The sequence below is a fragment of the Camelus bactrianus genome, chromosome 6 (genome assembly GCF_048773025.1).
Source record: "Camelus bactrianus isolate YW-2024 breed Bactrian camel chromosome 6, ASM4877302v1, whole genome shotgun sequence".
In the NCBI taxonomy this organism is placed as follows: domain Eukaryota; kingdom Metazoa; phylum Chordata; class Mammalia; order Artiodactyla; family Camelidae; genus Camelus; species Camelus bactrianus.
Window position 1 is genome coordinate 39944208 of NC_133544.1, and position 24594 is coordinate 39968801.

Here is a 24594-nt window from a genome sequence, read left to right on the forward strand (position 1 = left end):
CAGCCCTGCCTGGGGAGGAGAATGGAAAGGAGAGGGAAGGGATGAGGCTTCCCCGTGAAAGGGGGCGGGGCAGGCAGAGCTGGCAGGCCTCTCTGGGTGACCAAGTGCATCCCTGCCGTGCCATCCCACATGGCATCTACCACCGAGGTGAGCAAATGCATGCATGGGACATTGTGCCAACTGCCACAAACCCCTGCCTGCTCTTGTCCCATAGCATGAAGGCTTCTTTAGGTACCTAGTGATGGGGGAAGGAGATGTGGGTTATGCTAAGAGCTGAACTCCTTCAAAGAGAAAACATACACTTGTCCCAAATTCAAATCTTATCTTATTCCACTGGGGATAACCACACTAAAAAGGAAACCATGAACAAAATGAATAACGCTGGACACTTTCTGAAAACATAACTTAATCAGGACTCATTCAGAGTTTGGTTTGGCTTGGTTTTGATCTTAAGCCACTGTCTCAAAGATAACACTTGGCTTATGACCAGTTAGCAATATCCTTGCTTATACTAGCCTCCAGGGGGTACCACCATGACCGTCAGGTTACATTCCTGACTCTCAGAATAAATTAGAGAACTCAGCACTGAGGACCCAAGTTGAGAAGGAAGCTAGGAAATGGCCCGGATGGTATCCTCTCCCAGCTGGGGGAATGACTTCTCCACGTTGACGTTTCCACTGGTCCTTCATATCATGAATATAACCCGACATTATGAACACAAAGAGGCAAAAATGAAGCTGTCCGTTAACGGCTGTGCCAAGCCAAGGAGCTCATGTGCGAGTAGTAATGGGATGGCTGGTCCCTGCTGCACTGTAAGCCGCTCAGGCAGGTGCGCTCAGTGCGCACAGCGGGAAGGCAGCTAGTGTCTGACCGCACCAGCCTTCCTGGCCCAGCTTTCTTAGGTCTTGGAGGAAGACTGGTTCAGAGTCTTTCCAGGGGCACGTAACAGCAACAAGGTGCAGATTATCTGGGAGAGCGTGCTTGGGCAGTCAGTGGTGTCCCCAGCACTTATGCAACTTCCTGTGGCCCCATCCTTCTCTTTGTGTCAGAAGAACTGACTTCTCTCACAATACACAGGACTCCTGTGTCTACTTAAATCCATTCTCCCTACGGGCTGGGCACTGTTAGACACTGGGGTCTAAAAACAAATACGACAGAATCCTCAGCCTGAGATGCTTACAGTGCCCAGGACCCACATAGTGTGAGTCTGCTGCCTGGACAGGGAGCAGTGTGTGCGTGCGTGTGTGTGTGTGTGCATGTGCGTGTGTCTCCTTCCTCCATGCCAGCTTCCCGGCAGAGGATGGTTCAGCTTCACAGTATGGGAGTCCACTGAAAAAGGACAGTAAATAAAAGCACATGGTAACATTTTCATTATTAAAGATAAATGATGGAAAACCTGCCCTAGTGACCATTCTAATCTTCATTTTCCCTTTCCCACCAAATATCTTGAGACATCTGCACTGCTGCACCCCATGGCCTCAACAGCCATTCACAGTCCCTGGTTCCTGGGTTTCCGCTTCTGTCCCCTTCCATCTTCCTGAAACCTTTCTCATGGAGGCTACCAGTGACCTGCCGGTGGCCAACTCCAGGGGGCGGTTTTCAGTCCTCATCGTATGTGACACATCCATGGCCCCTGGTGGGATTCCCCTCTTCACCCTCTGACCCTCTGGGCTCTGTCATTGTCCGGTTCCTCCAGATCTTCTGGTGCTCCCCTCCTAGGGTCTGTCCTCGGCTCTTACCACTCACTGTGTACTTCTGGGGGGACCAACTGCCACTGCCACCACAAATGGCCCACACGGGAGTCTTTCAAACCCTTGTGGACTCCAGACTTGTTCTTCTGGCCACTGGCTTGCCATTTTTGCCTGGGCGTCCCACAGGCACCTCAGACTCCATCCATCCGACTCAACTCCATTTCTCCTACACTAGCAACTCCTCCTACACTCTCTGTGCCCAAACAGCCCAACACGCCAGCCCGAAGCTCCTGCCAATGCCTGCAGTCCCGCTATATGACTCTTATCCTTCTTCACCCACATGGTCCCTGCTTTGGCTCAAGGACCCACCACGACAGGCTGTGGGGTCCCGGCGAGCCCTCCAGCCAGCAGCGGCTCCTCGCTGGTGTCCCTCCTCACCACAGCAGAGTGGTCTGTTTCATCCCAAGAAGACGCCCCGCTGGCCTCAGCGAGGACGCCAATCACACTGGACTGTGATAGCACCACTACACATCTATCTGTTACATCCGTGTCCTGAGCTTCCCAAGGGCAGGAACCATGAATTCCTCGCAGGGTAGCCTCCAGTGGACAGGGTAAGTCTAGTCCAAGGCAGCTGCTTGGTAAGTGTTCAGTAACAGAGTGGAAGCGCTCTGCACAGAGAGCTGATCTGCAGTGACAACTGATTATGAACTCACCGTGGGCGGGGTCCCAGCTATCTCCTTAGAAATCTCCGGGTTCTATGTGAGGTAAGAATGCTGTTGGAGGCAAGGGCATGACGACAGTGCTTCCAACAGCATAATCAGCTGAGGATGTCTGGGAATGCCAGAGAAATGGCTGATTTGAGTCTGTAGATCGCCTACGTGGGAGCAGGTTACGGACCACCCTCTCCCTTGAAGAGCAGGAGAGACATGGGTCCCGAGAAGAGAGAACAGGCTGAGTCCTCAGTGGGTGCTCAGGAGAGCTTCACCCCCACCCGCAGACCACCAGCTCCTGAAGGGACAGGTGGGCAGGTGTCTGGACTGGGGTTCTCTGCAGGGACCTCATCGTGGTGGTCCACAAGCTTTTCCCCACAAAGAAGTCACACTGGATAAACTCATTATGCTTTCCTCTTGGCCATTAGTTGCTTTCCGACTGTATATTGTATGTGTCATCTTTTTAACACTCCATTCCAGGGAACCAGGGAGAAGGCAACTTTGTGGAGTCAGTATTATCCTAGGTGTGAAATACAGGACACAGAGAGTGTCACTGCTTATCAAAGGCGAGACAGAAAGTCAGTGGCGTGTGAGGACCCCAGAGCCACCTTGCCACCCTGGTGGTGCCATGTGCTGACGTGGCCCAGGCTGCAGGAAGGGGCACCCACAGCAGGTCCACCTCTGTGGGTGCGTGTCCTCAGTGACAGAGGACATGAGTGAATTCTGGAGGGATGCTCCAGAAATACGGGTGGAAAACATTGCTCCTTTGCCTGAACACTTAGCAATCTAATCCTTATGCGAAATGTTTTCTGTACTTTTAACAGAGGAGTGTGTGAAAGGAGAAAATTTTAAGGAGAAAATTGGCCTTTTGAATGCTCCCCCAAAAAGAACTGTTTCTTATATAAAAATGGCAATAGTCATCCTGTTAGACAAGCTGCCTGGTAAAGGAGTTGGCATAAAATTAAGAACAATAATAACCTCAGGTTCTGTTGGATAGGTTACTTGTCGTTTGTGATTCACTTTAAATAAGAATGGGCTTTTCATACACAGGTGCCTATGAGTAGCCTCTGTCTCTCCATCCAGATGTTTTAAAAGCCACCCTCCTTGTAAAGTGATAGATGCACATTCTATAAATTACTTTATATTTTATATGATATACATCAAGTATAATTTTATATGTTGTATGTAAACGTATTCACATGCATCTTTATCAATAAGTTAAAAAAATCCTACTACATTAAAATGTTTATGTGCTCACAAAACTTGCTTTTAGCTTCACCTGCCTCAATACTTTGCTGCCTTCCAAAGGAACCCCGGTATCACTGGAAGATGTTACAATTCACACTCTCTAGGCAGCACATACCTACTGGGCTTCCCACCCACCACTCCCAACCGCCTCCTGACAGTAATGCACAAGAGTCCCCACGCTGGGCAGAGGCAGCACCGGCTCACTTGTGTGTGGACCAAGGCCTGTTCTCCTTTGGACCTCAGATGAAGTCATAAAGTCGCCAATTCCTAAAAATGACCTCGCTACCAGGGTGACATCCAGATACAAAGACAGGAAGAGAAGGTGCTTAGGGAGCAAACAAAAAGGGATGGTAGCAGCTGATGAACTGCTTTTAACAATGGAATAAACTATTTTTCAGCATTTTGCATTTCTGGGATGGTTCCTATCAGAGTTATAGGGACCCATTCTGTTACGTTAAAGCCTGAAATTATTCCCTCAAGAGCCTACTCTGTTCACCTGCCAAATGATTTTGTGCCTCTCTGTTAAAGCCTGCAGTTTTCCTGTTGGTGTTTGCCGCTCTGGGAGCAGCTTTTCTCAAAACCAGCTCCTTTCCTGAGTGGACAGCAGGAATGAGTTGCACCTGCAGATTCCCTACACTGATTTGTCAAGATTTCAGCCTCCTTGCGGGTTGAACACCTCCCTAATCTCTACAAATGTATGAGTGGCAGAAGGGAACTTTCTCAGAGCTCTGGGATGGCCAGTCATGGGATGCCTGGACCCAGGGAGCCAGTCAGTCCATCTCAGCGATCAGGCTACATGGAAACACGTAATAAGCAGGAAACTCCACTTCAAGATCATTTCATTTTTTTTTCTGACTTTGATAAGGAAACAGCGTGATATTCTCTAGAAGGGCTGCCAATGACACTTTAAATTGAGAATTTCCTTTGGTCCATTTTCCCACAATGAAGGTGGAAATGGTCTGTCACCCGGAGATAACTTACCCTTTCCAAAGACTTCAGGAGGTTTTGTCTCTCTTTGAGCTTCTGAATACTGATGACAATTTTGTGTCTTGCACCTTTGGTAACATTCTGTAATGAAGTAAAAGTTAAATTTAAAAACATATTTTTGAGCATCAGCTTAGAGATTCTTGGAAGCTATTTAGTATTTTACTGTCTTCCGGGTTCTCACATGTTTGCAGACTAGTAAATATCCATTTGTCTCTCTCTTCAACTCCATTGTCATCAACCTCTTCTAACTAAATATTTTAACTCTATCTGGCTACACGTTTGCCTGTGTCTTTTGGCTATGACCTTCAGGAGAGAGAGAGACAAGGCGGGAACAGCCAGTTATCCCACCTAGCATGAAATTTCTTCAGTATTAAAAGATCATTTTTAACTCACACATGGATTCCTTGTGTCCAGGTTTCATCATTTCAGTCCCTCCCAGTTTCTGTGAAGGTTCCAACCCCATACAGATATCCATTGCTTCCTCAAAGCTTTCCTATGTTTACCCATCTTGAGAAGACATCAAGTCTAGTACCATTCTCACCTGGTGTCACACAACATAGGGTGGTTTTGTCGGTTCTCAGCCCCTCTTAGGTCTCCATAAGGAAAACCAGAATAGAGAAGAGTTTAAACCTGTAATTCAGGCATCACTTGAGGTACAGGCTTAGGATTCACAGTTAGGGTTATGGATTTTATCTTCTTAAAACTGTGTAGCAGTGGTGAGCCCAAGGATTTAGTTAAAGGTTTATTGACTAGAGAAATTGCAAATTCCAACTAGAAGGTTCTTTCTCAAATCAGGTCTCTAATACAAACTTCCGGTGACTTCTTGCACATATTCCTAAAATTTCTTTTAAAGAAGGTAAAGATGGGAACACCAGAGATACCTCCTTTCCTTAGGAAAATTAAGACTCAAGTGACTTCGGAAGCCAATCTTCGAGATCCTGTTTCTGTCTGGCCTTGGCTTCGGGTTCAAGGGAATTAAATTACTCTGGCCTCTGGCTTTGCCCTCTGTGTCAATTCTTTCTTCTTCTTTTTTCCCCTCAAGTTGAACAACTGATGACTGAGATTTTTTTTTCTCAACTCTGACCCAAACATAAGAATGCTCTTAGAAGCAGTTCTCACCCATCCTGGGGATCTCAAGGAGCGATCGAGATCCAAACAGCGGTGGGAGAAGTGTTCGGAGGTTGAAAGGAGGGCCTTTCATTCTCTGAGATCGTGCAGTGGCTTTGGGCTTTGTCTCATTACATCTCAATACCGGTATTCAGCCAGGCCTGCAGAGGTTAACTGCGGGCGCTGAATATGCAATGGGAAACCAGCCATCTGCTGGGAGGTGGGGGTCCAGACCAGCCGGTACCCCAAATGGTACCATCTCCTCTTCCTGCAGGGGAAATACTAATAGTCCTTCAGACCATTAATTCTCAGAACACCACTCAAAGGAAACTGAGGTCAATTTAAAACATGCAAATAGCATTTTAAACAAGGGAAACAAAGACATCGGTCAGATCTATTTACTCGAGCACAGCATGGAAGGAAACATGCTTAGTTTCAGGGGTTCTGTTGACTGGCCTGGACTTTGGCCTCCACAGAAGGAAGGAGGAATTTTGTCCTCTTAGGGCACACAGAAAGGAACTGACATCTGAGCCCTGGGGAAACCCATTCTTAATGCCTGTCCCGTGTTACTCAAGGTGGTAAGGTGGCAATATTTTGTATAACTCTGCCCATTTCAACTAAGATCAGTCTGAACATGTTTCTGGACAAGTGTTGGGGAAGATCTGAGATAGGACCTGGTGCTTCTGCTAACTACTAGAAGTTAGCTGGTTTGTAACCAGACTGGACTAAAGACAGCCAATCTGTCATCCCACAAACAAGCCCTGGCCTGGCTGAAGAAGGGAGGGGACAAGGAAAACAAATGCAGGGACACAGACTTTGAGGTCTCAGTCAGTGTTACTTCTTCTGATGACCTGATGCCTCCCTAGCAACCTTGAACTTGGAGAGTGAACGTACCCTTTGTGTAACACTCTGTCTCACTCTCATTTGCCCTGGGGTTACCTGCTCGTCTTCCAACTCCTACTAGACCCTGAAGGCCTCTATCACCATGCTATGCTGGCCAGCACCTGGCAGTCCTTGAACAAGGCGAGCTACCAGGTGGGTATAGGTATGGGTCCAAACAAAGTCTATTTTGAACTTGAATTTCAGGCTCTCCCTGGGGCACCTTCTCGGGAATGGTCAGGTGAGCACGCACCTGAGCCTCTAGCTGGCACTCAGTGAGGGCCATCATCTCCTCGTAGGTCATCTGGGAGAAAAGCGCGGCATACTTGTGCAGGCGGAGGCTCTTTAACCAGGCTGGAACATCTGTGGTGCAAGATGTGCGAGAGATGGGGAGAGAAGTTGAGAGGGAAAGGGGGGAGACGACAAGGGATGTGGGGAGAGAGGGGAAGAAGTTGGTGGTCAGAGGAAAAAAAAAAGAAAAAAATACCTTTATGTTACTACTTGCTCAACTTTGGCAGCAAATTATGGACTTCGAAGTCTTGGTCTAGTTCTGATATTCCCACTGTTGGGCTTCCTCACTCTACTGTACACCAGGGGATTGCTAACTTGGGGTCCATGCGCTTCAGAGCATACAGGAATTTTCTAAAATTACATCCCAATTTGTGAATATAAGGGTAGTTTTCTGCACAGAGTGTCATCCATAGATTCCATAAGATTCTCAAAGGGGTTCATGACCCCAAAAAGGGCAAGGAGTCACTGCTTTAGCCAGACTACTTCACTGTTGATTTGGAAAGAACTGACTTAGAATGTTAAACGAAATGTGATCAGTCTTCATCCTAAAGATAATTTCTTTCTAGGTTTAATGCAGATATCCATATGCTGTTTCTGCCAATTCTGCAGTGATAGGAAAAACCTGGGTGGCAGTAGAACCCCATGGGTAGACTTGCTGCCATTCTTAGCTTGACTTTTCTTCTGCCTTCCTAGACCCCTGTGGGAATATGGGCATCCTGGACTCCAAAATCATCACTCATGTGTGTATGTGTGTCCGTACCCTGGTCATTGCTCCAAACTAAGGCATACATCTGGATGCATGTGTCTTTGACCTTACTGTTGAATGTCAACCACCTATCAGGACCTGAAAGGTCCAAAGATGGGCTAAGCTATGGGACAATGGGAATTCCAAAGCACACCTCAGATGAGTCCCAAGTTTGGGATTCTAGAATTAGGAAAATTAAATAGTAACTGTACTGAAGATCCACAGGAGAATTACCACCTTGCTAAATACAACTAAAACAAAGCTCTTGACCATGCTCTTTTAACTCAGAGTTTTGAGCTGTCAGAGGATCTTTGAGAAGTCTCTAGAATCATCTTCCCTCACCCCTGACTTATAGTACAGAGGGCAAAATTAAGTCATTAAATCTAGATCATAGGGCAAGTACGTAGTAAAATGGGGACTAGAACCAGGCTGCCAGGTTTCCAGATTTTTCCTGCATTGTATCAACTTTTTGTAAAATGAGGACCAGATAGCCCACCATCAATGGGAGGGCTGAATAAGAATAAGCAGTGACTGCAGAGTCGTTAGAAATGCTGAAGCACTGGACAAATGTTACTCATGTTTTCTATGAATTATTATCTATTAGTAAACGTGTTGATTGCAAGAGACTGTCTATTGCTAAGTGCTTTATAAATCTGAGGCACTGACAGAGATCACAAACACTACAAAATAAGTGAGAAGCTTCCAATGTTTCAATGTTTAGAGTAGTTAACTGGGATTGACTAAAGAGGCCTGGCTCACTCTGAAATCAGGCCCTGCCTCCTGGGTGAGTGGAACCTAGGTTTAGGGAACGTGGGTATGAGATGGTCACCTGAAACTCAAAGATACAGGAGGGGAGAGTGGGCCTGGTGAGGTTACTCCTTGATCTGCAGACATGTCAAGGCCAAAGAAGAAGAATTTCTGGAGAAACAGGATTGGATATCCAATGGCATTTTAAGAACAGACTCAGTCATCTCAGGCAAGATTCTGTACATGGAGACCCTTAATTCTACTGTGACAAGCGGAGAATCCCTCTGGGACCATCATTAACCACAAAGAGACAGGGCTTCCCCAGGCACACAGTACCAACCCCTTCCATCCTCCTCAACTCAAACTATGGTTAGATCAAGAGCCCAGGACATCCGCTTCCCTCCTGCGACATCCTGGAGCCACTTGGTCAGATTTTATTCTCCACCAGGTTTCTGTTGCTGTTAAAACAATGCTAATACTTCCACAGAGTGAGCAGCAAATAAATACTGTTCCAATTTTTAGGCCACCGGCATGTTTCTGCTTTGTCACCAGGTTTCACGTTTGCTGTTTACATCTTTGAAAATCCCAAGTAGCTGCTCAGACAACTCAGTGATCATGATTCAGAGAAGCATGGGTAACCCAATGCCACGCTTGGGCACAATCTGTCACAAAAGAGGATGGAGCCACCTCATTGGGCTAAATCTTCACTGGGTGCCCTACAGCTTAATCACACAAAATCCACTGATGATGAAACAGACAGAATCCTGAGCTACTAAATCACGTTGCTAACTGGGTGCTTTATAAGCCAAGGTGACAACATGGTGTTTTAAGAATGGGGCAGAGTGGGGTGCAAATCTTGGCTTGGCACGTCTCAGTCCAATCAGTGCTCGTTCCTGTCTATGAAAGTATTTTTGACGACAAGAACTGCCCTGGTGAGAAGGATGGAAGAGCCTGCTTTGCTCATTTAGTCAAAATGCAGGTCACTGGGAATCGCTTTCCTAGAAAAGGCTCCTACACAACTTCAGAACATGGTGAGCGAGGCCTTCCTGAAGAGTTATTTCCAGATATGTTCCCGGGAAACACAGGCTTTCCTTGGCCGTATGTCCCTTGGGCAGGCACGTTGACCCCAGTCCTGAAGCCAGCATCTCAGTGCCTAGCTCAGTGCCACGTGCCATCTCCCCCTGTAACGTAAACCGATGAACAAAGAAGAGGAAATCCCAGTTCTTAAGAAAGTAGCCTACTAAACTTTCATCCCCTGTTGGTGGCAAGGCACTTTCCTTTGCCAAGGATTAAAACAAAACTCCACTAAGAGGGAAACAAACCAGACAACTGAGTCCCTGGACCAATTCACTTCTCCCAAGCCAGGAATTCCAATGACTTGGATGCTAGATTCTGTAAGACGATGGCCAGGGACAAATTCTAACTAGAAGCTCAGATAATTTCCCATGGTCCAGATGCTACATGGTTGGATGCAAAGCTGAGAACCAGCTGACATAACCTCAGACCTTCTTCTCTTATTCTTCAAAGCTGTGGCTATGGCTTGGAGACACAGACACACAGGGGTGTTCCTCAGAGCAGCGGATATGTGATTGAAAGCATGCATGCCTCCTGGGCTCCTGCCTCTGACTGGCACACAGCAGTTTAGCGTTATCTGGGCTGTTTCTGATGGATAAGCCGACGGAGGTCTCAGACTAGAAAGTCACTCTCTTATGCAGTGTGAGAAAGATAAAGATGTTTTTACTATATACTGGGGCTGATTTTCTTGCCAAGTGTAGGCATCCTAATAATTGCTCACTCAACATTTATTGAATGCCAGGCATGTCCCTGCCATCAAGGAACTTTTAATCTAGAAAGAATGGCTGCCTCAAAAAAATCATAAAATTTGCAGGGAAAGTGCTAAGTCTACTCAAAGTTCCAGGGGGTGGGGTGGGCATTTTTGGTTTGCCTTAGGGAGTGAGGGATAGCTTCACAGTAGCATTAGTCCTGTAGTCACTGGGCAGACCACGAGGAGGAAGCCATCTCAGGAAGCAGGAAAAGTGTATAAACAAAGCACAGAGCTGAGAGCATTCTGGACCAAGCAAAGACTTGGGTGAAAGCCAGAGAATAGCTTAGAAACACGGTGGGGCAATAAGGTGGGGGCGGGGTGACGGATTTGTAATGCTGAAACAAGGAGGGTTGAGCTCATCTCGGGTGACGAGGAATTGTTGAAGTCTGAGGAGTGGTGGCACAGTCTGATGAGGATGTGAGAAAGATGACAGCTGTCAACGTCAAGGCTGGACTGGAGGATGTGGGAGTGGAGGCTAGGAGATGAGTCCAAGCCCTTGGAGATGGCTTGGGAGGGAGTGGCAGAGGAGGAGAGCTGACATCCTCTTAACTGACAGCACTTGAAGCTCAAGGAAGAAAAGAGAGGAAGAGAAAGGAGCCCAAGAGGATCCCCTGATTCAAGTTTGGTGAAAAGATACAGAGGGGCAGCAGGTGTGGGGTGAGAAGAGAGAGGTGGTGAACTCTACTTGAGGCAGGCTGAGTGTCCTCACCTTGGAGCCATCCAGGTGGAGAAATCAAGTGGTCAAGGTCTCTGAAGAGGGGTTTGAGCGGGAGAACCACTTGCTTTGTCAGAAGCACATGGCTGTTTTAGCTGCAGAAGTGGGTGAGCTCACTCAGGGAGAGAGCATGGACTGGGAAGAGGGGAGAGCCAAGGCGGACCCCCAGGAGCACCAGGCTTTTAGGGGAAGATGTGGGAAGAGAAGCCCTTGAAGGAAACTGAAGAGAGAAAGGCCAAGGGTGGGCTGGAGGCTTCTGGGAGAAAGTAGCCCCATCCATGCACAGATGGTGGGTCCCCGTGCCCCAGGGTCCTTCCTCATGAAGCTCCTCTGGGTCCTGCTGCAGTCCACAGTGGCTGATCTTCTTGTGGCCACTTTCCACTCTCACCCATCTTTTATATGCTCTATGTCCACCTGTTGATCTTTACTGATAGGATCAAGTTTCCAATCATGCTGGTTTCTATTTAATGGTTGGAGCTTGGATAAGTCAGCCACAGAGAGGTTTTGTGGGGCAGACAACAGCTCACACAGAAGCTGGGCTCCAATTAGAACGTGGGTTGTTTTTCTCAAGTGCCTGCTGCTGGAATGGCTACCAATACTATGCAGGTCAACAGGCCATGCAGCACCTGCCCCACAAACAAGGAGGCCCTACAAGAGAGAAAGCTGGAAACAATAATGCAGAAGAGCCCATATATGGAAAGTGATGTAAAGGGCGGGGAGTCAGGCATGGAAGAGAGAACCTGGAGAGAGAACCATAAAACATGAACAGCCTCATTTTCCACGAGAAGCTTCACCTGTGGTGCTCCCGGTACCCGTGGATGGAAGAGCAGCTCCCGTTCACCACGGAGAGCCATGCTGACTTCAAACAACTCTCTATCTCCAAGATATAATGGCCTCCCTGGTCTTTGAAGGAGAGAGGAGCCAACTTAGGAGGGAGCAGGGACTAACTCTTCAGTGTTGAAGTGAAAAGGAAAACACGCCTTTGGAAAATGAAGAACCGAAGTCTAGCAGCACTATCAAGATGACTGAAGGCTGTCTTTATTTTTGGCCAGAGTGGAATGAACAACCCAATTCTGTTCCAGCCTCTGAGCAAAAGAAAGAAGGCACCTTGGTCTCTGGTCCCGGTGGAGCTGAGGGCATGCTCCCTTGTCCATCCTGGGATGTGTCCATGGTAACCTCCGGGAGGGTTTCCACACTTGTGGGGAGCATGTATGGGTCTCGGAAGGCACAGAGATGGCCGAGTTTGGGTAAAATACTCAGAACGGTTCGATACAAACAGCGGGACTAAATGTCTCGCAGTTGCCAGCAGCTGTGACATCCATAAGTGGTGTGCAGCTCAGCCTGCTTTGCATCCTTCAACAGCGGCTAGGTTCCACATCGAAAGATGCCCTCCACATGCCTGCACGGTCCTTAAAGCACTTCAGTGAAGACACATGGTTGGTAAGGAACAGCGGCTATAAGTTTCATGACCTTTACATTTTGGGGGAATCCTGGGGATTTGCTTTTCAAAGACATCAGGGCTCCTCAGCCTATAAGATGGAGCACAAGTTGAGCCCATTAGGACCTATCCACACAGGTCATAAGTTGGCATTTGGGAATAAAGAAAGTAAAGTGAATTTACTAAGTCCTGGCCTTTAAGTTAGATGAATTCGAGACAGCGTCTAGAAAGTCAGCATTCAGAAAATAGTAACTTGTTCCCATGACAGGCATGCTGAAAAGTGTCCCAGCCACCCATGAGGCTGTGTCACTCCCACTCTGTCACTCACACCCTTATGACCCTCAGAAATGCTGCATTCATAACCTTTCTTACAAAGGTTTCTGATGAGTTCCTCTGTCTTAAAAAAAAAAATCACTCTTCTCAATTTTCCCCCCCTACTCTCATTCTAAGACAGGCAGAAGTTCAAGGTCTACATCTCAAAAACAACTCAAAACCCCAAACCAGCTATTTCAGAATAGGCAATATATTTCCTTTGCTACAGAGAAAAAACTGACATAAATTTCATCTAAGAAGGACTCCTTAGAAAAGAAAAACAGCCTATTTTCACAGTCACTGGTCCCCCTCTGCTCTTAATTGCTGTGTTTCTATCAAGGTTACTGAACCCAAAGATTTCTTTTTTTACCTTTATCACGACAATTTACAAATGTAAGTTTCAATTACCCCTATATTTTTGTACTATCATAATGCCACACCTGGTAAGTATACCCGCCAACATTAATCTGTAATGGTGAGGCTGAAGTTCTTATCAAGAGAAACAGAGCCCCCATCTCTACCCCTTTCACACCAACAACCGCAGCAAAAGTGTCACGGAGCTTCTCACTCTTAGGAGCCCAAATCTCCAAGGTCTTACCAGCCACGAGTCTAGTGAATCCCCCACATGAACTTATCATGGGCAGGCTGGATGCTTAAATGGTGCAGGTGAGGAGAGGACCCAGGGCTCTTAGGGAGGTTGGGCCAGGGGACAGCATGGTGCACTGTGGTCCTGGCTGGCACACCTCCACTGGAATCTTCTAAAGGTTCCCACACTCAGCCTGCCCCATGCTGTCCCCTCCTCAGCCTGTTTCTTTTCCTATTTATTCTTTGCTATAGATGACACCATGGGCTACCAGATGTCCCAGGCAAAAACCTTGGCATTGTCCTAAATCCTTCCTGCTCCATCACTGTCTACCTTCAATTAGGGCACATTCAATTGAGAGCACTCTCAAATCTATCTTATGAAACCCCCACGAACACACTCCTTCTTCTCCCTTGCTTGGCTTGGTCCAACTTCAACTTCCTACTCAGTTACTGACGCACCCCCACCTTTTAGCTGGCTTCCAAATCCAGAGTCCCCTGTAACTGCTCTGATTGATATGTCTCCCACATTTCTGCCTCAGGCCTGTTTCTAATGTGCAAATCTAAGCAGGTCATTCTGCTACTAAATACCTTCAATGTCAAGATGAAAGCCCAAATCTTTTGCAAAGCCTACCATCCAGCTTTTCCCTCTCCAGACTTTGTTCCCACGTGCCCTTAACACTCTAGCCATAGGATGTAATTGGTCAAGCTGTCTCATCACCATGCTTTGACGCATACTGTTCCTTCCGCATAGAATGCCCTTCCCACACCTTGTATATTTGGCTAACCTGGAGTCATGTTCTGAGTTTGAGCTCCAGGCCTCGTCCCCTTCAGGAACTTTCCTTGACTTCCCTCCACTTTGAATTAGGGCCCTCGTTGGTACCGGCCTTGACCCAGGGGAAGTCTCCATCCAAGACAAGATGTTTTCACAGCTGTGCAGGTGCATCAGGGACCTGTTTGTTGCTCATGCGATAGTGAGTCCCTTGATGCAGGAATCATCTCCTTCACCTCTGTCTCCCCAGTAACTAGGCCAAAGCCTCTCTCAGCAAGTGCTCAAGAAAGTCAACTGACTTGATGAGGACAAAAATGAAACCTGTCAATCAGTCTTTCTTCCCTTGTCTCTGCTCCCATGGTACACAGCCACATCACTCATCAACAACCCTGGCCTTCCGAAAAGTCTTTAGGCGTGGGGTTCATACAAAATTTCTGAGGACATGATGCTAATATGAGGGGCAAATGTGCTTCTTATACCAATGAAATTCTGTTCTCTATTTCCTTTTCCTTTTTGCGATGGATGGGAATGTTTTTTCCCCGCTCTCGGCCGCCGGAAGGCTTTGTATGAGCAAAGAGGGAAGAGAGATGTTCCACTCACACGATACCAAGGGAAAGAAGGATATAACTGAGTACCAACTTAGAATCGAGAATCCTTCCCCTGGGATAAGTCACCGTGAAGCTTTTGCAAAGAACAAGGACAACTGAATTTAGAAACCATAATCAACATATTTAGTCCAAATTGTATAACCAGTAGCCTCCACGGGGCATATTAAAAGGAAACGTCCATATCCCTGTTTAATGTTCCACGTCTGTTCATTAATTTCTAGTTGAGTAGCCGGTCTCATTCTTCCCTTAGCCCGAGATACTAGTCTGAGATCCCTATCCCACAGGGACATCCACTCTGTGCTTCAGAGCTGACTTAAGCCTTCAGGATGGGTATTTACTATAAAAGGAAAAACAAAGCAGGCAGATGATGTTAATCCTCTGAGAGCAGGAGCTGGTCTACTTGGGAGAGAACTTAGGGACAATCCCTGGCAGGGAACGCTGACACCAAGACAAAAAGAGGGAGAGATTGATGTTTGTGAAAAATAAAAAGATCAGGAACGCTGGGCCGTGAGCTTTATTTCACACTCTTGACCCATGAGGTCCATTCCTAAAGGACAATGTGTAGCCAAATCTGGCTTGTCTGTCTGGATGGAAAGGAAGGCTCGGATGAACACAGTGTCTCAGCAAGGTATGCACAGCTGCTAGCAAGAAGGATGGATTCACATTAAATTAAGCTTAATTATGGGAATTCTGTATTCTTTTCCCAAGGTGTGGGGTGAGGACTGACACACAGCTCCTGGAGATCTGGACCTCTCCCAAATTCTACTACAGATTCCCTCTTGTTCTCGTAAACTGGGTGTCTAAAAACTAGACAAATAGCAATTAGATGATGGCATCATGAGGTGGACCAGAAAGTAGCTTTAAAAGGCTGAAGACTCCTGCCAAAAGGCTGGGTCACAGAAAGGAAGAGATGTGAATCCAAGAGGAAGAGCTGGCTCTCTTTAAAAGCACTTCATTTGATTTCAGATTTCAGTTCTCAGAAAAATATGAATTAACCTGGAAAGTTAAACTGGCGTCTGCTCTTGGACAGAGGAATCAGATGACATACTCAGGATAGGCTTGTTAAGAGCTGCCTCTCCTGGGCTCTCCTGGGAGGCCACCCTGAGCAGTGCTTGACGGCAGGAGTTCTCAGGGGTGGCTTCTAGTGAAGATGTAGCCAGGTACGGTGGGGGAGGGGTATGCGTGCTGAACACACCCTGGCCGTTGACCCTCTGGGGTGCGGGACATTTCTGCTGCGGGACCTGTAGGCTGCACCGCAAATATACTTTTCCACATGTGAACCCTACATCATTTTATCATGTTTCTTCCTTCAAATTAGTTTTGCCATTTAATTTGCTAAGGACTTTATATTTTGAATCTCACAGCAATTCTTAGGGAGAAGGACAGCTCACTAGGTCAGCAGAAAGTGGATATACTTAGAAGAGGGTCCCCTGTTTAGTCCTGTCACCACATAGCTTGTTTTCTGAACACACGTCTTGAGCCTCTAAAGAAAATCTTGGGTAGAAGGTCTTGTCTGCATCATTTTCTGACTGAGCAGCTCTGAGGAGATAGTTCTTATCAATTCTAAAGGAAGGGCTTCTAAAAGAAGCTGATACATGGACTATCCCTTGAACTTTGGAATATTTTGGCTTTTATTCTAAAGCAGGGGTGGGACATTTATTCCATTTTCTCTCATTCATTTCTCTTTAAAAATGTGCTCTCGTTACTCATTTTTTACCTCGGGAGACCAGCACGCAGTGAGCACACTTTTACCTGCCTTTGGAGCATGCCTAAGGTAAAAAGAAGGCTTCAAAACAAAACACAAAGGAAAAAGAAAACAAAGAAAAGAAAGGAAAAGGAAAAAAGAAAGAAAAGATAATGAAGCTCCTGCAACCAGACAGCGGCCCCTGGGCGAGGCCTGCACCCTGGAGAATGGCCTTCAGGCAGGGCCTTCCTCGCCCTTCAACACAAGGGCCGGGCCTCCTTCTCGCGGTCACCAATTAGAACTGCACATACACTTTCTTGGAAACCATCCATCCAGACACTCCACTTTGCTAGGAAAGAAGATAGTCCAGAGCAACGCTGTCTGCAGCCCCCTAGGTCCCTCAGATACTCTGCTGCCCTGCTGCCCGAAGCCCAGCCAGGCTTACCAGGAGCACGGCTGGGCCTCCTCCCATCACCCGGGGCTCAGCTGCCCGAGCCAGCACCATGTAGCATACACTCAACAGTGGGTTTTGGTAAGTCTCCAAAACTATGACACAGTCCCCCGACAACTGTGAAAGAGGAAGAAGGATACATCCCCTCTGTGCTAAAAGGAGCCATTGTTTTTGCTGCCTGTTAAACACCTTTAAAGACCCATTTGTATCACCAGAGGAAAACATGGAGACCCATCCTACGCACACTGGGCAAGCAGCATGCTATCCACCACCAACTGTAGTTGGGGGCGGAGGGGGGGTGGAGTGCAGGCCTGAGTAGCTGAGAGGGAGGAAGGTTCAAGAACTGCTCCAGGGAAGCAGCTTCATTTCACCTGGCTGACAGGCTCCATGTTTCAGCCCGGTGCTCACTTACAACCAGCAACTGGGCAGTCTTGGGCATCTGTCTGTGCTATGCTTCTGCCGTGGGAAGGGGATTTGGTACACAGCCTCCTATGTCAACACAGATCCTTTTCAAAGGAAAGATCAAAAACAGCACAACCTCAGGACGCTTCATGTCAGCAACGAGGGTGCTCTCAGAGCCTCCCCTCGGCATCGCAGTCCCAGGAGCACAACTAGTTCTTGCTTTTCCATCTAAAATTGTTATTAGTGTGTCTCTGATGAGCATCTTTCCCTAAGGCTTTCCCAGCCCTTGAACAACTGGCATCTAAAAATACAGAATTGCATGTATCCTCTTTGAACCCATCATGGGGAATTTGGAAATCTCTATCTTCTGATGAGTATCTTTAGAAAGGGAGAGATTTACAGCGCAACGTAGGAATATTTATTTGTGCTGCACAAAAGGCCTTTATCACCTGTATGCAAATCTGTTATCACGCTTAAAGCACTGTCAGGGAGTCTCGGTGGTATTTTTTCGTGTCCCTTAAACAGATGCAGAGAAAAGGGTTTGCAGGTTTCTCAGGGTATCAAAGGAAAAGGGAGAGAGAAAGGAAGCACTACTACAATTCTACACTAAGAGAGACTTTTAAAAAGATCCTGTGGTTTGTTTTGCTAGATTATTGATGGTTCCCTGGCCAAAGCAGTGAGGTAGAAGGCTGGAGCAGCTCAGCGTTTTTGCCAACAGGGCAGACCAAGGAGGGAAGTCCGCGCAAACAGTGCATGCTATCACCGTCAGCTGCCACTCATCTAATTGTCTGCAGGTCACTGCATTCGGAAAAGGAAAAAAAAAAAAAAAAGGAGGGCGTTGACCTCTCTTGCTCTGGTTCCTGCTTCCCAGGTTTTGGCAAGAAGCCCTGGAAGGGGAATCCGAGCCCTTTCCGCCGTGGTCAACCCTGGAGCTTGGCAAGGGAGGAGTCAGACCCGTCAGCCCAGGGCAGGGCGGGCTCCTTCTTCCTCGCTGACTACCTCTCCTTTTACCCTTCTGACTCCAAATAAAGGGAGAGACTCTGTTCCCAGTGGTTTCTTGTTTAGTCACTCACCTTTCATACCACTACCTTCTTCTTGGAATGTGTTACGAGCAGTGGTCTGATCTTCTAAGTGTTCACTCCCACCACTTCCTGAAGAGGCTACACTGCTTTGTGGAGACAGGGGGGCATGATCGGATGGGAGGCACTGGGGTCCTCTAGCTCGTAAGTCCTCATGAGACATCCATCCATGTCCTAGAGGCTGGTTTGGCACATTCATGGGTGGGGTAAGGGACACAGATCGTTTCAAAGGGCTGTGGTGTGCCTGGCCTGAGAGAACTGGAAAAAAAAATAAAATGAAATAGGTTATTCCCCCCCTTGAGCCTGGGCTGCAGAAGAACCCACAGTACCTCTTAACCCTGAGCAATGGTGCTAACTGACCACTCCAGCAGGGGGTGCAGCAGGCTGGACACAGGCCTGGCCAGGCCCTTCCCTTCGGGGTGGTTATAAAGGATGCTGTCTGTACCTCTGGGTGGGTTGAGTTTCTCCAAGGAGGCTACACCTCTAGTGCCCACATGTAGCCTCAGACTTTGTGGGTCGGGATCTGGTTTTAGTTCTAAGTCTAGAAACAGGATTCATAGCTGCAGGGTCATAAATCAGATGAAGCTTGACAGCCTGGCAAAGTGGCCACCTGCCAAGAGTGAATCAAACATGTGCTGGACAATTTTTTTTTTTGAAACACACAAAACCCATTACCCATGTCATTAGGGTGGACTTCTGGAAGGGGAGGCAGGCTGGTCATCCTTGAGGATCTTTGCTGGGCTGAGTTAGAAGTGGGTTCTTCCTTCCAACCAGGACTCAGAGGACTATCACCTACGAAGGGGCTGCAGGCTCAGCAAGGGGCCCAGCACTAACACGGACCTCAGGGTACAGGTCGGCAGCTGCGTGTGAAAGGGCCGATTCTTCCCCTTGGCTTCGCAGCTTAGTGCCAAACTTTATATTGAAAACACTTCCAGGTAACAAGGCTTTCATTCAGAAGCCGGAAGGGTGCTCTTGGTAAACTGGGAAGGGTTTTTACCAGCATGTTCAGCCCTTCCGCACTGCGGGCAACATCTGCGCGGCCCCCATTTCTAATTTCTTTTCCAGAAAACTAGGAAAAAGCAACAAAACTCACATAACTCGCCAAATTAAATTGAGGTCATTCAAGGGAGGGATTTAACCAAAATCAACGCTGAGGGAGCCGACGTTACCCTTGGTTGGTTTTTCTGGGCGTGTCAAGTGACAACTTTACAAAATAAGTCTATTCATAACCTTCTCTCCGCACTGGCTCCTGACAGGTCCAGTTTATTTTGACTGCTGTAGGACTAACATGGAATTGGGCCACGTGCATTTTTAAACATTTTTCAGGGAAGCCATTAAGTTGCATCTCAGGCTCCATCCCCTCCAATGAGGTGTTTGCTCTCCCAAGTTTGGACTAGCATGGCTCTGCTGGCATTAATCTTTCTGTGTTTTTCAGTCCGCAGACCTGACATCCCCACGTAAGAAGTTCTGCTTTTTATTAAACTGCGTTTCTGGTAGGGCGGCACCCACATAAGGCCTGAACAGCAGACTCCCTTGCCCCCACTTAAAAAGATAAAGACCAGAGCCCAAGATAAAAGACTCAGCCAAAAGGCTGAGTGTTTGCAAAAGGTGTGTTTGGGGCAGTAGTGGTTTGGGCAGGCGGCTCAGGGACAGCTAGTGTTAACCAGGCCCCGAGAGCATGGAACTCTCTGTTGTCCGTTTGGCTTCCTGTAGCCAGAAGGGCAGCCTTGTGTGTGAAAGAGGGACAATCAGACAGAAGGGCCAGAAACCTCATTAACAAAAAAAAAAAAAAAAAAAAAGAAGAGAAAAGGGAGCTGCCGAGTTAAGTATTTATAACCTGATAAATTTCTAATTTGGGTAGATTCTATCAAAGACAAGGAATTATCATCTAACTGCAAAATATGCAAAGGGAACATTGTTCAAAAAAAATTTTTTTTTGATCCTAACAGGGTGAAACAGCTTGCATTTCCACTAAATGGACAAATGAGGAAACAATTTTAAAAGGCTTCCTGGAAAATGCATTGCTACCTGGTTGGATCAGAAATAGCAAGAGAAAAAGAGAAAAAAAAAAAAAAAGCAGAAAAAGAAAAAAAGAAAAAGAAAAAGGAAGCAGCAGCAAAAATGAAGAGAGAAGCCAATAGGAAGAAATGCCAGACATCCAGAAAATTCATTTCATCCCTGTATAAGTATTTATATAACTTTGGGCAGAATTGTTTAGGGCTGCCCTGGGTGGGGGACACTCCAGCTTAGATGTCTTTGCTTTCTGGTACCTCTGTGACCATTTCAGAATACCTGGTGGATGCTCTGAATGGTGCCAGCCACGTGTGCCCAGAGTGGACATGGTGGTGGGGGGGGCTCTTCACAGCCAGGATCAGAGTGAGCCTGAAACCATAAAAACAGGCCTTGCCAAAGAGACACACACAGCCCAGAGCTGGTGGCACCCTTAGCACCCCGCCTGGCTAGGGATGGTACCTGAATCTATAACCATGAGTGGTCACACTGTCTTTGGATGTGGAGAATAATACAACACAGAGATAGTAGTTGAATTCCATTATTAGATGAAGCCAATTTGCTTCTTTCCACCTAAAGTTTTCTTAAAATCCATGCTCCCTCCCTTTGATGGCATCCTTGGGGAGGCTGTCAGTGTCCAAGGAATCCACTAGATGTTTACCTAACTTAATGGGACTTACAGGGATTTATTCATAGAAACCTACACCCGTTTCTTTATATATTCCTGAGCTTGACTGAAATCACATGGGATACGGCATGAACTTGGTCTCTGCCTCTAATAAAAAATCAATTCTACCTGAGGTACCAGGGCCTTTTCCCAGGGACTTTCTACCTAAGGCCCCACCCTGTCTGGAGCATAGTTTCCCACAGCTGGTACCAAACTCAGAAATGTCTCCTTAGGAGCAAACCTGCTGTAGTGACCAAGCAAAATGCCTCACACTAAGCTTCCGATTTGCAGAGAGGGCTGTGGGTTTAAAGCCAGGCTGGACGCCACACCTAAATCAAAGCCAAGTAGTGCTGAGTAAATGCCTCATTTCTCCAAAGGGAACTGAGGCCCAGGGGCAAGACAGGCTCACCTTCCTGTGGGAAGGAGACCGAAGCAGGTGACAGGGGACCTGCCAACAGTGCCACTTTGGGGTGAAGACAAGTCTTCAGGTAGAGGCCATAGTGACCACAGAGCCAAATTTGGCGTGACTTTGTGTGCCGGAGTACTTTGTTTGGCAGAAAGTGGCAAAGGAAATAATAAACGCCACGGACAGACAGTGTGATAAAACAGGCCACACAGTGGTGGCATGAATGAGGTGGCCAGGGCAGAGGACTGACGGCTGTCCCATCGCTCCGTTTCCTTTTCAACCAAAAGGACACATCTGAAGTGGCGTTAAGTAGAGGAAGAATGGACATGCAGGCACAAAGAAATAAATACATAAAATTCCTTTCCCTACGAGTAGGGAGAGGGGAGCAGTGAGAGCAGACATCTGAGAAGCTTTTCCCACTGTGTGAGCTGTCCCAGAACTGCTCTAGCTAGAGGTGGACCTTTGAATGTTCTCCCCCGCTGACTGTTGTGGGGCTAACAACGGCGAATGCTCCATTCAGGCTTACAGCTGCCCCAGAGTCAGATTCGAATGTTGCAGAATGACGTACACCTTGAAAATATCTCCCTACAGATCAGAACTTGGCAAGTTCCCACAGAGTTGAGGTCCTGAGTTTATACTGCATTTGTGACTTTGAAACATTGAGGATGGAGGGACAGCATGTTTCAGGGCGAATTCACTCTAAAAACTCCCTGGGGAGCAAAACTGTGACTCTTTTGCTCTTGAAAAAAACTGAAGCTAAAACTTAATGTGGTGTACAGTATAGAGTCAATATCACTTCTATTTTTAGGACTCTCTACAGGAAATTTCAGGCATGTACACATGAATATGTATGTATGTATGCGTACATGTGACAATAGAATGCTATAACCTTTGGAACATTTATGAATTCCAGTGAACCAAAGATAAATAATAAATATTGAGTAAGTCTAGTTGAAATATATGAAAAGCAGCTAAAAATAATCTTGTTACAGCTGTGAAACAGTACAATACAGAGGGTCTTCTAATCTGGCAGTGAACTCTGTCACAGCATTTGGGGCCAGCCGGCTTCTCTGACCTCTACTAACCTTACGATTTCTTTTTCATCTCCAAGCATCTTTAATGAGACTCCTTTCAACACTTTTTTAGGGGGAAATACGATACCTGGCACTGGGTCCTGTTCTTATATTTTCTTGAAAACCTGGAAATCAGATTGCTTTCCCCTTTTCTTTGACCAAACTTGACTTCATCTTGATTTTTAGTTATTGAAACGAGATTCAGGAAAAGACTTTAAAGGATAGACTATTTTAAGAAAATTGGGTATAACTACTTTTCCTGCTTTTTAATATAACAAATAATAGGTTTTGTGTAAAGAGGAAGGTTTGGGATACTGGCCCCGCGATCTCCTTGGGTCACTGTCAGGTTAAGTGTCATACCTCCCGTCAGAGAGCAGTGATCCTGTAAACGAACAGTCCAGACAACTGACGCCCAGCTCTTACACTGAACCTTTATCCTAACAAACTTTAGTGGAGGTCTTTCGAAGACACACTGTGTACTTACTTCTCGTTCTCCTTATATTTATACAATGAATGCAAATAACGCTTAAAAATGATTACTGTGAGCATAGATTAATAACATTTCAGAGCCGGAGACCCTGAAAGGCTATATAATTCATTAACTCCTATGTTGTGAGCTGTGGGCCCCTGGGTGGTGGGAGGACCCAAGAATCCCTGTGTGCCCTGGGCCTGATCAGAAGATGAAATGCTGTGCTATAAACGGTTTTCATATGTATCTAGAAAATATTAAAATTATTATTCATTAGGTAAACTCATTTATATTTGCTGAAGTCATTGCTCTTGTTGTCATTTTTCCCCCCATCATCAGATTCCAAGTACAATCACTGTTTTATGGGGACTCCAGTTTTTTAATCTCTTGTAAATGAGAGAGATGATGGCTATTCTCTGTGGTGTCTGTTGAGTTGCACAGTGGCCTCGGGAACTCGTATGTTTAAAATTTTCTGCACGGCCTCCACAGTCACACTACCTCCTCAAAGCCAGTCAGCCCCCACTTCTCATGCTACCACTGTGCGTTTCTACTAATTTCCAGGCTTAGCCTTTTGCTCTGGAGTCTAGGATCTAGACTGCTGGAGCTGACCTCCTTTTGAATAAGTGCATTAAGGGGGCCCGCACTCCTAAAGTCACCCTCTTTCATCAAACCCAATAACCTGTCTTCTCAACTCAGCGTTGGGCTCTGCAGCCTCACCAGGCCCTTCTGAATTCAGCCACAGAGACACGATTTGCAATTTCACCCTTCTTTCTTCCCAAGCCAGTCTCTCCATTTCTCATTCAAGAAGCTGTCCTTTTCATGGAAAACAGATGCTTCGTTAATTTTTCAAATTCTAGATGCTCATGTGATAGAACTCAGGGCGGTGGCTAGCACAACTAAACTTTACAAAATCAATTCATTTCAGTTTAGAGATTTTTAAAAAGTAGAATGAGAAAACCAAACATTTGCATATTATTTTAAAATACTTAGAACTTCTTTCCTGAATTAAAAGGTCCTGTCCAACTCCCTACTCTGATGATATACGTTGTGTGTGTCAAAAGGCCACGACAAAGCACAGGGAGCAGTCCACTCACGTGTTGCTGGTGGTGCTCTTTAACAATATTTCCTAGACCTACTCCCAGAAAAAATTCAGAAGTATCGGTAGAACCTTGCTGAATACACCAATTTGAAAGCTCATGCAACGTACAATTCTTATGTTTTGCTGCAGGAGGTGGTTGATCCTTGTCAAGTTTAAAGGAGAAAGAGCTCAAGCTGTTGGCAGCTATAAAATAGCTATAGCCTTTGTTTCAAAGTTATTGGAGAGAATGTTCTGTTCATTCCTTTAGTTTAGGCCTGCCTAACAGTAGTGTTTCAGTTCCATCCCAAGAATTTCTTCTGAGAACATTGATTTCAGAGCATCTAAGGAACTGCTACTAAAGGCTTTCTATTAACTATGAGTACTGCTCACTCCACTTGTATGTATAATCCTAGGTGTTTGCTTAAAAAACAAAAAGCCAACATTTTAGCGAGGCTCAGTGGTGATATGATATTAGACCCTGGATTCCTCTTCTTTAGTTGGTTTTGTGGTGCCACGACCAGTAATCTGAGGCCCTGTGGTGGGAATCTTTGGGGAAGAAAAGATTAATAGTACTGCAAGAATACATTTTAAAAAGTCCAAAAAACAAAACCAGAGTAT

General features: G+C 46.4%; 1 protein-coding gene across 7 annotated transcripts in view; it reads right to left on the reverse strand.

The window, feature by feature from the left end:
- Window positions 1-24594, reverse strand: part of SAMD4A (sterile alpha motif domain containing 4A) — a 352931-nt gene that overhangs the window by 183296 nt on the left and 145041 nt on the right. For 6 of the 7 annotated variants that reach the window (XR_012507521.1, XR_012507522.1, XR_012507520.1 and 3 more), the window contains exons 4-6: window positions 18268-18531; window positions 6876-6985; window positions 4631-4717 (exon numbers count right to left, since the gene is read on the reverse strand). Coding sequence is in view for 2 of the 7 variants with exons in the window: in XM_074365493.1 (XP_074221594.1) it covers window positions 4631-4717; window positions 6876-6985; window positions 18268-18531 (461 nt within the window). In the remaining 5 variants the exon portion in view is untranslated. The remainder of the gene's footprint in view (window positions 1-4630; window positions 4718-6875; window positions 6986-18267; window positions 18532-24594) is intronic. The other variant, XM_074365494.1, reaches the window with a different exon arrangement.